We start from the raw sequence: 15403 nt of genomic DNA on the forward strand, positions 1-15403 counted from the left end.
AATGGCGTTACAGGTTACAACTTTTCTGGAAGACCTTTTCCATAGAATTTGAGAGTAAGTGCTTTAGAATTTAAAGAGTATTATTCTATTCTAATATATTTCTTAAACAAGATTAGTTTATACTTTAAATAATTGTAATAAAAAAAAGTTTAGTTTTAAAAATTACTTTCTTGTACAGCAATGAAAGCTTAATTAAAAACATCATAGTATGATATCTTTTCAGTAGGAAAAACGTAATTAAAATATTATAATTAATTAAATAATAACCTTTATTTTTCACTGTTTTAATCGTACGTAATGGTAAACAAATTATTAAATTAGATAAAAATATAGTCTAAACAGAAGTAACGCAAATGTAGAATTTGAGTTTTCTTATATGCTGTTAATAGTTAAGATTTGTGAAAAATTATATGTGATAAAAAATTCATCTTTCAGGTTGATCTATACGATGTATCGCAGCTTACATACTTTTTACTTTGCAAGTGGTTATTAGATTACTGTTATATTTACCGATTTTATACTTATTCTGCAGGATGTTTTTTTCGGAGTGCTTATTTACAGAAATGTTTCCGTTTTACTTTTTTATCCCGTTAAACATTTCAAGTTAGCACAAAAGTGAAGGATATTACTTCCAGCTAATCCGGACCTATAAACTTAAACTGGTGTAGACCGGAATGAATGTAACCCGTTGATTAATGGGTTAATACAACCAGCGGGTGTTTGTTCTTGTTCTTATAGCGGCATTGGTCAAAGAATTTCTATGGCCTCTACTTGTATGCTATACCCCTATCCTAATTTCATTCTTTCTTCTTAAGGCTATATTCGGTCGGCGTTCTAACCCTGTTAGTCGTTGTAAATAAAAATAACTTTGTTATGATTTTCATATTGTGGCATTAAGTTTTAATAAATCTAAGTGTTGTTTTTATTTTATATTTGACTTCAGGCAGAGCATGTTTGATTGGTCCCCTGTTTGTTTAGTTTGCCGGCCTCCGTGGCGCGAGTGGTAGCGTCTGAGCTTTTCATTCGGAGGTCGTCCTGGGTTCGAATCCCGGTCAGGCATGGCATTTTCACACGTTACAAAATTTACATTTTATCTCATCTTCTGAAGCAATACCTATCGTTGGTCCCGGAGGCCAAAAATGTTTAATGTTTCCTTGGACGTTATCTGCCGCCGTATAGAAGACGTGGCAAAATGTAAAATGTGGCAGTCATAAATATGACTGATCTGCAGCAGAATCCATTATCTATTATAGTGGCAAATGGCCATTTCTTCTTGTTTTCGCAGGCCGTTTTTATTATGTTATGTGATAATATGAATGAAGTACCGAATACATCGAGCTTGAAATCCCAGAGAGTTGAAATGCGGAGGGGGTTAAGTGTTCTTTCACTACCTTAAGCAGTGATAACGATATTTTTGTACTGCTGCAATTCTAAAATCATACGAATGACTCACTTCCGCTTATTGAATGCTTTCAATGCAATTTATTGATACATTTATTGTGTGATTGTAAATAAAACCGAAAAATACAATTCTTTACACTGTAGTTCAACAAATCATTGCTTCAATCAATATGAACTTTTTTTTTGGAAGCTGATTAAAACTTTTTAAGTTAATAAAACAAACAGTAAAGTGATTTTAGCGTATTGCACATCCAGCAAAGTATTGTCGTAAATATAACACTATTGTTTTGAGAAAAATCCGTTTGGAGTGTTAGAAGTGGAAAGTAAAGTACACATACCTTTACTCATTTCAGTTATACTTCGCAGAGACATTTCGTACGACAGTATTTTTCTGGGAAAGAACACAAATTTCTGATTCGTATAGTATAAAGATCTTAATTTCATGAAAATCTGACTTACAACACTGTTTTACTACTGGGTGTGTGATATAAAGACTAGCATGTTCATAAACCAGATAGCTTTCAAGTACACTAAGCCATGTTTCAGGCGTTAGTAGATGGTTGAGTTAATAATAAATAGGTATACGATGGTAGATCCTACCCATATCCTTAATGAAAAACTCCAATACAAGTCCTCACGTACGTAAAAAGAGATTTATTAATCGCGATTATACCCAGAATTTCTCAGATATTTCAGTCAGTCTTGCTCAAAGTTCTTTATCAGTTAATTAAAAAACCATGTTTGTTATTATTTATTTACGTTAGTTTTTCTGCTTTATGATCTTGTTTTAAAAAAATTGTAACGATTAAGGGATATTCCTTTTTGTAGATTCAGTGCTTAAACTATAATTGTTTTTTTTTTTTGTTATACATTTTAAAAATAACTTTCAATAGTGTTTTATAAAATTTTACAGCTTTTTACAAAGTAAGATAGATCTAATACAAAAAAAAATTATATAAATTAATTAAAAGAAATTACTGTTTTTTCCAAATGATTTAGAATTCACTCTATTTAAATCCACTTTATATCCTTAAAAAAAGATATAGCTTTTGGTAAATAAGTAGAACTGAAAGCTTGGACGCCTTTATTAACCAAGGTATTAATAATTAATTCATAATAGAATGTCATATTAATTTCCAGACGTTAATGTTCAGTGATTTTTGTGGATCTATATTGAAAATCCTTTAAACTAATGTTTTTAAATGTTCTGTTGTCCGATAATATTTGTCTTTATTATAAATATAGTATATTTGATTATATTACATTTACGAAAATAATATAGAATATTTTAGGATGGTTGGGGAGGGGATAAATTTTCAGCTCCAAAAAGCTGTTCTTGAATCTTATTATAAATGATTAAGAGGTTCTTTTCCCGATAAGTATTGCAGGCGTAGATTAGGGCTTTTTGTTCTTCAACCGGTTATTATTAGCCGAGGCATATTCGGATAAGAAATTACTACAGGATTCTTTCCGTCCACCAAACTAGAGAAATACAAAGGACTCTGTAATCAATTGGTTCTCGTATCCTTAACACATATCCAATTGAATATGTGTTAAGGATTCATGTCAGTTTTATATCCAAAATTCACAGAACACTTCTACAGAGGAAAGGATTAAGGTTAAGTGGGAAAAGATGATTTCCCTTTGAGGAATTGTGAAAGGAGGCGTATAAATCTATCCAAAAGAGTGGTTTAAAACCCTATCCAGTTAGGTATTCATTCTGTCCACAATTCTTCGATTGATCAGGATTTTTTATATCTTAATAGGAACACTACATATTGCTGGTAAATAGTTTTTTAGTTGATTAGTTCAGAGATATCGTGAAAAAAATAGCAAACTGTTTTTTGGGAAACCCTTACTCATTTTCAAAATTGTATGACGTTTAGATGTTACTGATTGATTGTATGTAATTTGAACCCACCGGGTTGGTGTAGTGGTGAACGCGTCTTCGCAGATCAGCTGATTTCCAAGTCGAGAGTTCCAGCGTTCAAATCCTAATAAAGGCAGTTACTTTTATACGGATTTGAGTAATAGATCGCGGATACTGGTGTTCTTTGGTGGTTGGGTTTCAATTAACCACCCATCTCAAAAGTGGTCGACTTGAGACTGTACAAGACTACACTTCACACTTCACTTACACCCATACATATCATCCTCATTCATCCTCTGAAGTAATACCTGACGGTGATTCCCGAAAAAAGAAGGAGGGATTGTATATAATTTATTATGGATCCCAGCTAGATGGTGGTCAGTGGTTCTTAATAGAAATTTTTATTCGTATTATTAGTCCTGTGTAAAAATTTTCATGTTGATTGGAATTACCATTTAAATAGCCAGTTGATACGTAAAATGATCATTTGATGTATTCAAATTTTGTGTTGATAAACATTCCGTGTTGTCTCTAATATCTTTATACCTTGCGTCAAAAAAAAGAAGCTGAACAACAAACTATTTTAACTTCCCTGGCATTTGTTGTTTATTCTTACAAGGTGGAAAAGTAATAATACATGAAAAAAGATTAAAAATTCAAAAATCTACCCCAAAATCATCTTCCAAGAAATCGTTTGATAAAGGCTACGTTTACTATGTTTAATGGAAGAAACTTAAAAAAACATTCCACTGAAAAATGCACAACCAATACAAAATCACCTAAGATTCTTTTTTGGTGGAGGGGGGCTGAATTATGATGAAATTTTATTAGTTTTAAAAGTAGTTTTAAAAAATTCAAAAAATTATATTTTTAATTTTTATCGACTCCCTTACCCCCAATATTAACCCCAAACTATTTTTTTGTTGGGTCACTTGCACTACTACTATGCTTATAAAAACATAGAAAAAATTTGGTTAAAAATGCGCAATAAATAAAAAGATATCACCATAAATAATATGATAGGACGATTTTTCAATTTTTGGAGAAGGGAAAGAATTTGGGGACAACGGTTTTTAAAAATGTTAAGGTAAGAATGTACACATGTACTGAGCTTAATATAAAGTGGGGTTGTTAGCAAAATTAAAAAAAAAATGGGCCCCAAAGAAACTATCTACCTTATCCCCTGGAGATTTTGACCCCAAAGTTACCAAAAATTACTCCATATACAAGAGTCTGTGAGTAATTTCATTAAAATTGATATATCCACTCAAAAGTTTAACTTCAAACACGCCAACACACGCACGGACGAACATTACCCCATTTTTTTTTGTAGGTAAAAACCCATACCCCATTTTCTGACTGATTACTATACTTTCCTTCTTGCAGCACAGTTCTAGAGCTATGATGCCAGAAAAGTAAAAAAGTAAAATCTGGAAGATATCATGATATTTTTTTTTATTATCATTGCCAATATAATCGATAGTACAAAAAGAATTTGCAATCTTATTAGGGAGACATTGTTATTTCGCAAATATTTATTGTTATAAGTGAAATTCTTTGTAATATTGTTGTAAATTACGAATTATTAAATATTAAAATAATATTTAATTAGTATTATAATTATTTGATCCAATAAATAGAAATTAAAAGAACGCTTCTTTGATCGTATAATAAACAGTTATTTAACGTAATGAAATGATTAATGACAATTTTATCAAGATAAAAATTTAAAAGAGTTTGATTGAACCCTTATCTGATATTTAATCACTTGTGTGTGTGCGCGCGTGTTACCCAGTTGCAGCTGCCACTAATTTGTTAAATAATAATATTTTAATAAGTTCGTTCGATATTCAACCCGGTTTAGGCGTACTTTAACCAGCCTATACACGTACGGGTCCAATTGATCCAATTGAATTTATTGTCTTAAACGTGAACATATAATAGTACATTACTTCCCACTTAACAGTAGACGATATTTAGTGATCATGATAGTAGCAATTTTTTTTAAAGACGCATTTTTATTATTAGTTATTGTAATAATAAAATGGATATAATATTTATTTGATTATTATATACTTCTTTTATTGTTTAAATTATGTAATTGCATTCTGTTTTATATACTCAACTGCGTGTTTTATTTTTTATTGTACATAAGTATGTTGTTGCAGTTCATTGTGCTTTCATACGACTCATAGAATATTATGTTACTACAAATAAATTATTGATATATATATATATATATATATATATATGTATATATTGAGTATAATGTACTGTGTACGCTTATACTATATGTACATATGTGCTATTACATTATGTAGACATGCACTGATTGTTTTTATTGTTATTGAGAGCACTTATACTTGTTAAGTTATTTACTAAATTATAGCAATTGCCTTTAATATCCTGCATAGGTTTTTATAATATAATATTTTATTAATGGTTATTATATATTCTAAAAATTATTGTTTCTTTATTAAATAATGAATTTTCCTCTGTTGAGCAGAGACAGGGTATTTTATGTACCGAGTGGGTTAAAAGTAAATTCTATTACCATAAAGAAAATATTTAATAAAAAGATTTCTTTTTATGTTTTAATACAAGAGGAAATTTTCATTGTCATTCTTTTCCCTTATCCGTTCATTGAAATTACATATTTTCTTTCAGTAAAATTTTACCCTGATTTATAAAATAAACTGAGTGTTCAACTGACAGCTTTAAGGTTGTTTGAATCTGAAGAAAATATACAATTTCTTTGAGAATGATCTTAGAACAGAAAAATCGAAAAGACACATCTTGGTAACATGGTAGCCATTTAGTCACTTCTTGGTGTCGAAAATTGAGAAAAAGTTTTCATCGATTTAGTCTAATTTTAAGTCCATAATAAGGAGGTGTCCTATTTTGTTGCCGAACTTATGGACGTCCATTACGAAACGCAGGATTATTTAATATCTCCGGAGTAAGGCAAAACAAAAAAATAAGGTCCCAACAGCCCTTTTATTAATGATAATAAACCAAAAATAACTCCATTTAAGTTATCTTTCTTCTATATATTTAAGGCGTGGATTTTTATCAGGCCAGTAAACAATTATGAACCCACTGGGTTGTTAATAGTGGTGAATGCGTCTTCCCAAATCAGCTGATTTAGAAGTCGAGTTTCAACGTTTAAATCCTACTAAAGGGAGTTACTTTTATACGGATTTGAATACTAGATCGAGGATACCGAAGTTCTTTGGTTGTTGGGTTTCAATTAACCATACATTTCAGAAATGGTTGACCTGAGACTGAAGTGAAGTGTGTAGTCTTACACTTCACTTACACTCATAAATATCATCCTCATTCATCCTCTTAAATAATTCCTGACGGTGATTCCCGGAGGCGAAACAGGAAAAAAATTAACACAATTATGACGGTTCAGTAGGTTGTTTGTTCAATTTGAAGCTTATTTCTTCGTGTCGCTGATCCAAAAAAAAGTAGGATCTGCTTCACAATGATTTAATAAATTTCTCACAAAATTCCTCCCTTCTATTGAAACAATTACTACATTTTTGAAGTAGCCTGAGTCGATAATACTTAAATCTCAGAATTTTTAGGATCTTTCAAAAACTTTTTATAACGGACGCCTTATTGGTTGATGTTTGAAAACTCTATGTTAATATTTCTACAAGTTGTTTGTTTTCTAAAGAATAACTGGTTCCAGGCCAAGCTTCTTACAGAACATCTCCATATTCTCCAGTATTTTCAAATTTTATATTCTGCTTAAGCAAATGTTAATGAGTGGAAAATCAGGAACTCTCGCATGGAATTCTTCGTGGACGTCAGGAATACTTATTCTTCCATCGATATTGAAACATATATATGTTCTTTTTTTTGTATACTTATAAACTCCATTATTCTCAATACAATCAATAAAAACTAATATAACAATAATTGAAGAGTAATTGTACCAAATAATTATTATTAATTGAAAAAAAGTTATTACCTGTTAACAGAATATTACAGAATTTAAACTTGCATGCAGGAGAATCTGATTTTTAATCCACCCGCCTATTGCATTGTTTCTTAAAAGAAACTGGTTCGTTAATTTGTGATAATATTATTCATTCCATTTTTCCTCTTAGCACAATAAATATAAACAAAAGGAAGTTGTAATTAAGGTACTTGGAATGAAAAAGTATTTATTCTCGTTTCTTTTTTTATCATATTTAAATAAGATTTACTCATTTATTAAGAGTATGGAAAGAACTCTCGAGTGGATTGGGATTGTTGTTAAGGTGAAAGGGGGTATAATAGGATTTTCTGCAGGTATCTTAAAAAATTATGATAAAAAATAATAATTAATTTTTTAAAGCTTATAAAATTTACTGTGATTTGCCTATTTTTTTTTTTAGGATAAAAAATAACCGAGTTATAAGGAATAAGAAAAAAAACAAGTTAAACAAAAGTTTTAGAGAAATTATTTAATTTCAATTGTCGTTTTCTTTCTTTAAGATTGGTCGATTTATACACAAGAGTATGTTGTTAAAAATCATTCATTTATTAAAAATATTTATCGTAGTTTTTTTTCTACGTAATATAATTTATTAATATCGTTATCTCCACTAAATATAGTTGGGTTATATGATGTAGTATTTGTTGTACAAACAATTCCATTCATATTTCACGTGGTATGTTACTTAAATACGTCAACTCATTATAGTAGGCGACTGATTGTCAGTTAAAATTAATTCATATTCGGGGCGCCATTTCAAAGTCCTGTACTGGTTTCTAGATAAAAATAATCTATTTTTATGTAAATTATTTATTGAGTGTTTATATATATATATATATATATGTATATATATTAACTGTTCTATAATCATTCGTTTGATTGATGCACTTTTTCATTCCTTTCTATCCTAAATCTTTAGCTGTAACGTACATCCTACATCCTAAATAAAATGTTTTATCTAATATAATCTTTGCCTTCCTTATTATTTTTACCCTCTGCCAATATTACAACCTTGTTCACTAATTCTGTTTGTCTTAATATTTGACCCAATAACCTTGTCATTTTTTAATATTCTGCCACGAATTACTTTCTTGTAGATACAGTATGAATATAATCTGTACGGGTTATTAACCGAAGACCGAGATTATATACTTTTAGAAAGTACCTCCCTTTGTTATGTTACTCGGTTTTGAGTTCATGTTATTATATATTCTAATTTTTTTAACAAAAATAATTTTCATTTGTATTGTGTCTTTTAATAGTTTAAATAATAGTTCTTTGTGTCATCTGTTTATGTGTAACTTCAAAATTAAGTAGAAAGTTCTTTCTAATCATTTTTTTTATCAGGTATAAAAATAAAATTTTCTTTAAAATGAAATTCCTTAAATTTTCACTTTACTTAATGGTTTTTGGTGAATTTTAAAAAGTACTAATTTGTTTTTATGTTCCACTGGGTACTTCTTTAGATATTTTATTAATAATCTAGTGTAAATAAAGCATGAGTTAAGTGTTACTGTGAGTACAATTTTATTAAAAGAGAGATAAATAGTTTTTAGAAAAGTTATTAAATAATTCCATATTTCTTGTAATCTAGTATATATACAAATATATAGATTATTTGTTCAGTAAGTAATAATTATTTCATTATATTCGATTGCTTCACCGGCAATTTGTAAAGAGTTGACGTTATCTAGTTCCGGTGTTATATGATAAACTCTTCTTTTAACTGAGAGGAGAAAACTTTGAACTTGATCTTTTAACTTTTTAATCATTAAATTATATAATACTTGACCTTGAAGAAATTTGTTAATATTATTATTATTATTATGAGTATTAAACATACCATTTTCATTTTTTGTTTGAATAATTGTACGTAATGAACCTGAGAATTATCAAACGCCGAGGGAATTTTTAGATTTCTTTTTGAAAAGATTTGTTGTATTCTAGTTTTCAAAAATGCATCTTGTATAACTTGTGATTGTATATAAAATTTGATGGAAGTCATTTTATTAAGTAATTCTTACTTTTTAAGTGATCAAGGGTAATTTGTTTTAGAAAAAAGCTTGACTTTCACAGGTTGGACCATTAACTAGTAACAGTGAGCTAAACAGTCGAGGGTAATGAATGTTGTATCAGTAATGTAATGAATGTACTAATCATTATAAAACTTTTAACGACTTATAACACTTTTTTAATTAATTTGGCAGGATTGTTTGGTTTTAAAGTTTTAAGAGACTGATTCAAACTTGGAGGTTATATATAACCTGATGGTAAAATATTGCTAACCACAAAATTTAATCTTCATAAGATACTTACCTACAGTTTGCCAAAAATATTTTTCAATCTGTTGGCATTTTTGCTGGATATTTATTTTCGTAATAACATGGATTCCCACAGCTAGTAATAATTAATTAATTGCTTTATACCTTTTATTTATTTTTTTTTTTTTTTAGCCCAGGTTCAACTTACAGTTTGTTCCAATTTACCGGAGCCATAAGTAACTTTGAATACGAAAAAAAAAATGACGTGCAGAGAGGGGTTTCCGCTGAATACATCAAAGAACTGTATGCATATGTATTCACTTCTTCTACAATATATATAAAAATACATATAAATAAATACATACAAAGGTGAATCCAAAGAACATTGATCGCGTTCAGAACATAAAAAGCAAAGAAAACACCAAAAAATTACCCTAATTCCTTGCTATTATCCAAGAGGTTAACCGCGAGTTAGTTCACATTTTTGTTCAGTCTCATTTTGTTTCTTGTACCGAAACGCCGTATCTCTTCTGGAACAATTGGTAATCCCAGATAATCGTGTATTTCAGTGTTTTTTTCGCACCTCATATTTGAGTATTTTTTTTTATGGTTATGTGTAATGTAAAGCATCTGAGATGCAAGTGTCACTAATTAGAGTACTTTCTCTGAGAGTAACGATGTTCATTGTATAGTCAATCCCTGTAATGAACAAAATGAAGGCGTTCACTTGTAAAGCTGAATATTACTTGTATTTTAGAGGGCTAAGCAGCAACAGTATATGCGTTACAGTTAGGGAAAGGGAAAAGCACTTCTCATTTTTTTTTGTAAACTTGTTTTCGAATACATAATATTTTAGAATCCAATGTAAAATGATGTTATTTCAATAGGTTTATCTGCTAGTAGATGATAAAAAAAATATTTATTCGATTTTATTTTTATTTAATAATTTATTGTATTTAACAAGTACTAAAAATATTTAGTTTATTTATTAAAGGTAAACTAAACTGAGATTTTTTGATCAAATTTTAAGGCGATAAATGTTCGCTGTGTAAGCTACATTGAAGTCTGTGTAGAAAATACATTGAGGTAGTTAGGTGTTTGTGGTTCGGTGAGACGTGGGAGGGGTTAAGAATTCAGGAGGGATTTTTTTTTTGACAAAGAATAAGAGGAAGTCATTCATCATCACGTGGTATATAAGCTAAGCTATAAGCTATATAATATAATATTTCTATCGTGTTATATACAGACATCTTTTTAATATAATATGAAATAACGTGTGTAGATAGACCACAGTGTCAATGTCATTGCCTATCTGTCGTCTATGTCTACATGTCTTTTCGTCTGTATATCCTTTTGTCCGTTCCCATCACGCGGATTGATTGTCTGCATGAATTGATTGTTCCGCAGTCGGTTTGATTCTTTACTCACCCTGCGGGTGGTTTTCAAATTTCTGTCGTTCTTTTATATTGTGTACTATATGGGTCTTTGTTTATTATTAAAATCAATTTAATATTTGAATATTTATTATTTTTATTGATTAATATATGTGTCCCTCAACTGTGAGTGCCACGTAATTTGAGATAAAAGGTTTATACTATTTTATGATACTGTATTTTTATTTACAGTAAAGAATAAATGATACGATTAAGCGTAATGTTTTCAAATTAAAAAGTAATGAATACTTCGGTTGTAATGTACGATTTTTATTGTTGAAACATAATTGTAATATTTTGCTTTCTTAGGTTTCATGTATTTCAAAAATGGGATAAATTATCATTTTCTTAAAAGGGATTTGATTTCATTCTTCGACTTGTAACCTGTGTATTTAGGATTAAATTTTTCGGAAGGGATCAAGGCATTAAATAGTTAAAGGCGGTTTATTACTTTTGAAACTCTGTACCTATTCTCGGGTATTTGCGAAGGAAAAGACGTTTTGATTTTAGTTCGTCAAAGCGAAAACTTGGATTTATAATTTAGTGCTTACGTATGGGTAAAAAAAAATCTTGATCAAGAGTTATTGTACATGAGTAAAAAGTCGTTACCAGAGCGTTACCTGGAAGGAGAATAGAGTTGGACAAACTACTATTCGGTTTTTTGAGGACGGATTATCTTTCTCTGCCCATTTCTTTATCCTTCTTTCCAAATTTTAGTTTTTTTTGTTGACATTGCTATGCCTACACTGAAGGTATCTGAAGAATTTTAAGAATAATGTTTAATTAAAAAAGAAAAAATAATACAAAAATATTTTATTTAAGTTTTCTTAAGTACGTTTTTTTACTTAAAACAGTTCACCTTACCTGCTTGTCAGAATTATGCGAATTTTTGTAACTTATAATTGCTTTATCAAATCGTTGTAAGCATTTTTAAAAAAATGTTTTTATTAAGCTCTCTGTTAATAAAAATTAAGAAATTAAAAATTTAAAGAATAATTGTAATTAACTTAATCCTTAATAACTTAAGGAATTAAATTAAATTCTTACAAAAATGCGGGTTAGTAAAATAAAATCGTTATCTTTTTTTTTTTGTAATGGTTAGAATACTGAGTTTAGGTTAGCCGGTCTGGGATCGATTGGCGACAGGGTCTGCGTTTTTCATCTATCACTTCAAGTGTCTGATTAATATTCCTTTTTAAAATATGTAGATAGTATATCCAAGGTTGTAAATAATAAAATAAAAAAACTAATGAAAATACACCAATATTAAAAAACGAGTTGTATTTATTTTCGCATATTATTTAATAATAATTTATTGTTTATAATTCATTTTTTTCTACTACTCTTTTTACTTTTACGAAGTAAAGAAAATATTGTAATCGCGAAAAATTTTTGTTTTCAGATTTTAACGGAAATATCCATTTTGATCATGCCTGAATCTAACTAGTTTTGAATCTAGCTAGTTTCTATCTAGCCTGATTTTGACTAGTTTCGGCGTGACATCTGTATGTACGTATGTGACTCGCGTAATTCAAAAACGGTTAGCCGTAAGATGTTGAAATTTTGGATTTAGGACTGTTGTAACATCTAGTTGTTCATCTCCCCTTTTGATTTCAAATGACTTCACCAAAAATATCCAAAACAACCCAAAATAAAAAAAAAATGGATTTTTGACTTTTTCTTAACTACAGTATTAAGCCATTATTGAGAGCTTTTCAACGATATATCTTAATTGGTACTATTTTCACTGATTCCAGAGTTATAGCCAAATAAAAATTTAATTAATGAAATATTAGGATCTTACTAGGTGATGATGGATGGCACATCGTTTCGAATCCGACATCATTTCATTTTTTAACTTTTTTTTTAATTTAGATTATTGATTTATTAATAATGATCAACCTCTGATTGTAAAAAAAAAATTACAGTAAATAATAATTCAATAACAGTAAAAAAAAAAAAAAAACTGAGAAGTTAGCGAAATAAAATTTTATATACTTTTCATTTAAGAAAATACGTGTATGCAATTAAATAGACGTACAAGGAAGTCATGTGGTGCCCATATCAGATGTTTTTATAAAATAAATGGTATATCTTTTTTGTAAGAGGTATAATAAGCTTATTAATCTGTAAAATGAAAATTTTGTATGACGTTATTTTCCTTATCTTACACAGTTAAATTTTAATCATACTAAAAATTTCTTTTAAATTCTGTTATATAGAATTCTGTTATTAAAGATTTTCTTCATTGTTTTTTTTTTTTCAGTTATACTTCAATTATTTGTTGTTTATAATTTTATTTTTATTTTTTTTCAGGTACGATATGAATGCTTTCAGAAATAGCCAGTAATTTAATCCGGTTATTCCGTAAGTAATACGATATTGTAGTTGTTAGATTTGCATTTGTATCACACTTAATATTGTAGCTGTATTTTAATTATATTTTAGTCCTTTTTTATATTAAAAGTAATTAAGAAAGACTATCACAGTATTTTTACTAACTTCTTATAAAAAAAGTGATTTATCGCTTTTTCGATGATTTTTTAAGTCTAAAAATGCGAAAAATACTGTGTGCTAACCTGTTTGTTTTGGCATCTTCGGTTACTTATCTTGGAAACACTTCGACATTAATCAGATTTAGTGCAGTAGATTATATCAGAATGAATTGATTCTATTAAATTCATCAAATAAAAATTCGAATCAGGGGTAGGAAGACACTGAGACTATTTTCTCGAAGAGGGTTGGATTTATTAAAAGTTTTATTTGTACGCGTTTTAACTTCAGTTATACTATTAAAATATTGAAATTATTTTAAGTAGTATTTGCTACGAAACTAAAATATATATATATATATATATTTATTCTTTAAATGGGGCTAGAAACAATTTTCAACCCTTCTTGTAGAGGGTATATATGTACCCCTCTCCATAAAAGCAGGAATTGGGTAAATTTTCTTCTTCTATCTACCGATGTGAAAAATATGATAATCATTCTTTTTTCTCAAAATGAAGCGTTATCAGGATTGGGATAATTTACCATGTTAATCACAAGGAATATTTCTACATAGAAATAACAAACAGAAGTTTTTTAAAAAAAAAACGGCTTTCAGAAATCAGAAATCCAGTAACTTGACCACTTTAGTAGTAGTAAGTAATCAATAGGCATTTCTAAGACTAGAAAACATGTAAGTGCTGCTTTATAAATAATGTACAACAAATTTAAATCCCTTTTTTCAGAGGAACATGCCTAATAAAAAACTGAAAAAAATTAATGAACAAATAAAATTTAAACTTTATGACTAAATTAGAAAAATAATTGATTTTATTTTAATTTTTCAACTTAATATATATATATATATATATATAAAATTGCTGATCTCCGTGGCGGAACAGTAGGGTCTTGGCCTTTCATCCGGGGTCCCGGGTTCGAATCCCTGCCAGGCATGGTATTTTTCATACGCTTTAAGATTGATTTCTGTATTCTCACGTACAAGCTTCTCTATAAGCTTCTGAGGTTAAATTAATTAAAAAAGAAAGAAAAATTGCTACAGATTGCAACAGTAACAGAGGAATTCATTTTATATTAGTGACCGATATGGGATACAAATCTCTCTATATTTTAATTATGTTTTTAATTTTTTATTTTCACCAAACGTTCTGATGAAACAGATACCTCCGCGAAAGTACTAAAAGTGGTGGAAAAAATAAAGCAATAATTGGAAAAATTAGTTTTATTAAATAATTGTATTCTGCTAGGATCCAATTTTTTACATTATTTATTGACATACATGAATAGAGGAGAGAAATGGCAAAGTCTTTAATTTATTACCGACTTTTCGAAGAAAAGTATTATGGTATTAGTTTCGGTCACATGGTGGGGTTGGGGATGAACAATTTAATGAACTCTCATTACCTTTTGTTTGATTTGTACGGTATTACTCGTCGATTTCTTTGATTTCGCATTACGTTGTATAATTCAGTATTCGTTTTACCATACCTCTATATTATATTTTTGGTAATGTTTTGTTTTTAGATTATTTAAATCTTTACAGAATATTTATTATCTTGTAGTGTGTACTTTAATATATTTTTGTTGTACTTTAATATATTTTTGTTTATTTTTCCATCCACCCTATTAATTTTTCACGCAATTTAAAAAAAACGTAATCGATAAATTTACAATTTACAGCTTTTTACGTAGTTATATTTTCTTAAAGGTGAGTTTGTATTGCTTCATTACACGTTATAAGTATCCTAATTATAGCTTGTGAGTAGTGTTATGTGATTTTTGGCGATGCAGCTGTGCATCGAATCCCAAAGATGAAAATACATTAATGTATTCAACAGTTCTTGACCAAACAAAAGGAAATCATTCAGTCATCTTGACTCTATTATGAATTAAGGAAGTCTTCTTGCTTTCTAATCTGTTATTCTGATTGTTGTTATAT

The 15403-nt window shown here is 28.8% G+C and overlaps 1 protein-coding gene across 2 annotated transcripts in view; it reads left to right on the forward strand.

Annotated features, from left to right (window-relative positions):
• Positions 1 to 15403, forward strand: part of LOC142325173 (unc-112-related protein-like) — a 327233-nt gene that overhangs the window by 234558 nt on the left and 77272 nt on the right. Inside the window, exon 1 of one of the 2 annotated variants that reach the window (XM_075366592.1) lies at positions 13275 to 13323. The exons of the other annotated variant lie outside the window; for it this stretch is intronic. Coding sequence (XP_075222707.1) covers positions 13284 to 13323 — 40 coding nt within the window. The 5' untranslated portion in view covers positions 13275 to 13283. Of the gene's footprint in view, positions 1 to 13274; positions 13324 to 15403 lie in introns of those variants that run through there. 2 annotated transcript variants of the gene reach the window in all.

The sequence above is a fragment of the Lycorma delicatula genome, chromosome 5 (genome assembly GCF_047948215.1).
Source record: "Lycorma delicatula isolate Av1 chromosome 5, ASM4794821v1, whole genome shotgun sequence".
NCBI classification, from domain to species: Eukaryota; Metazoa; Arthropoda; class Insecta; order Hemiptera; family Fulgoridae; genus Lycorma; species Lycorma delicatula.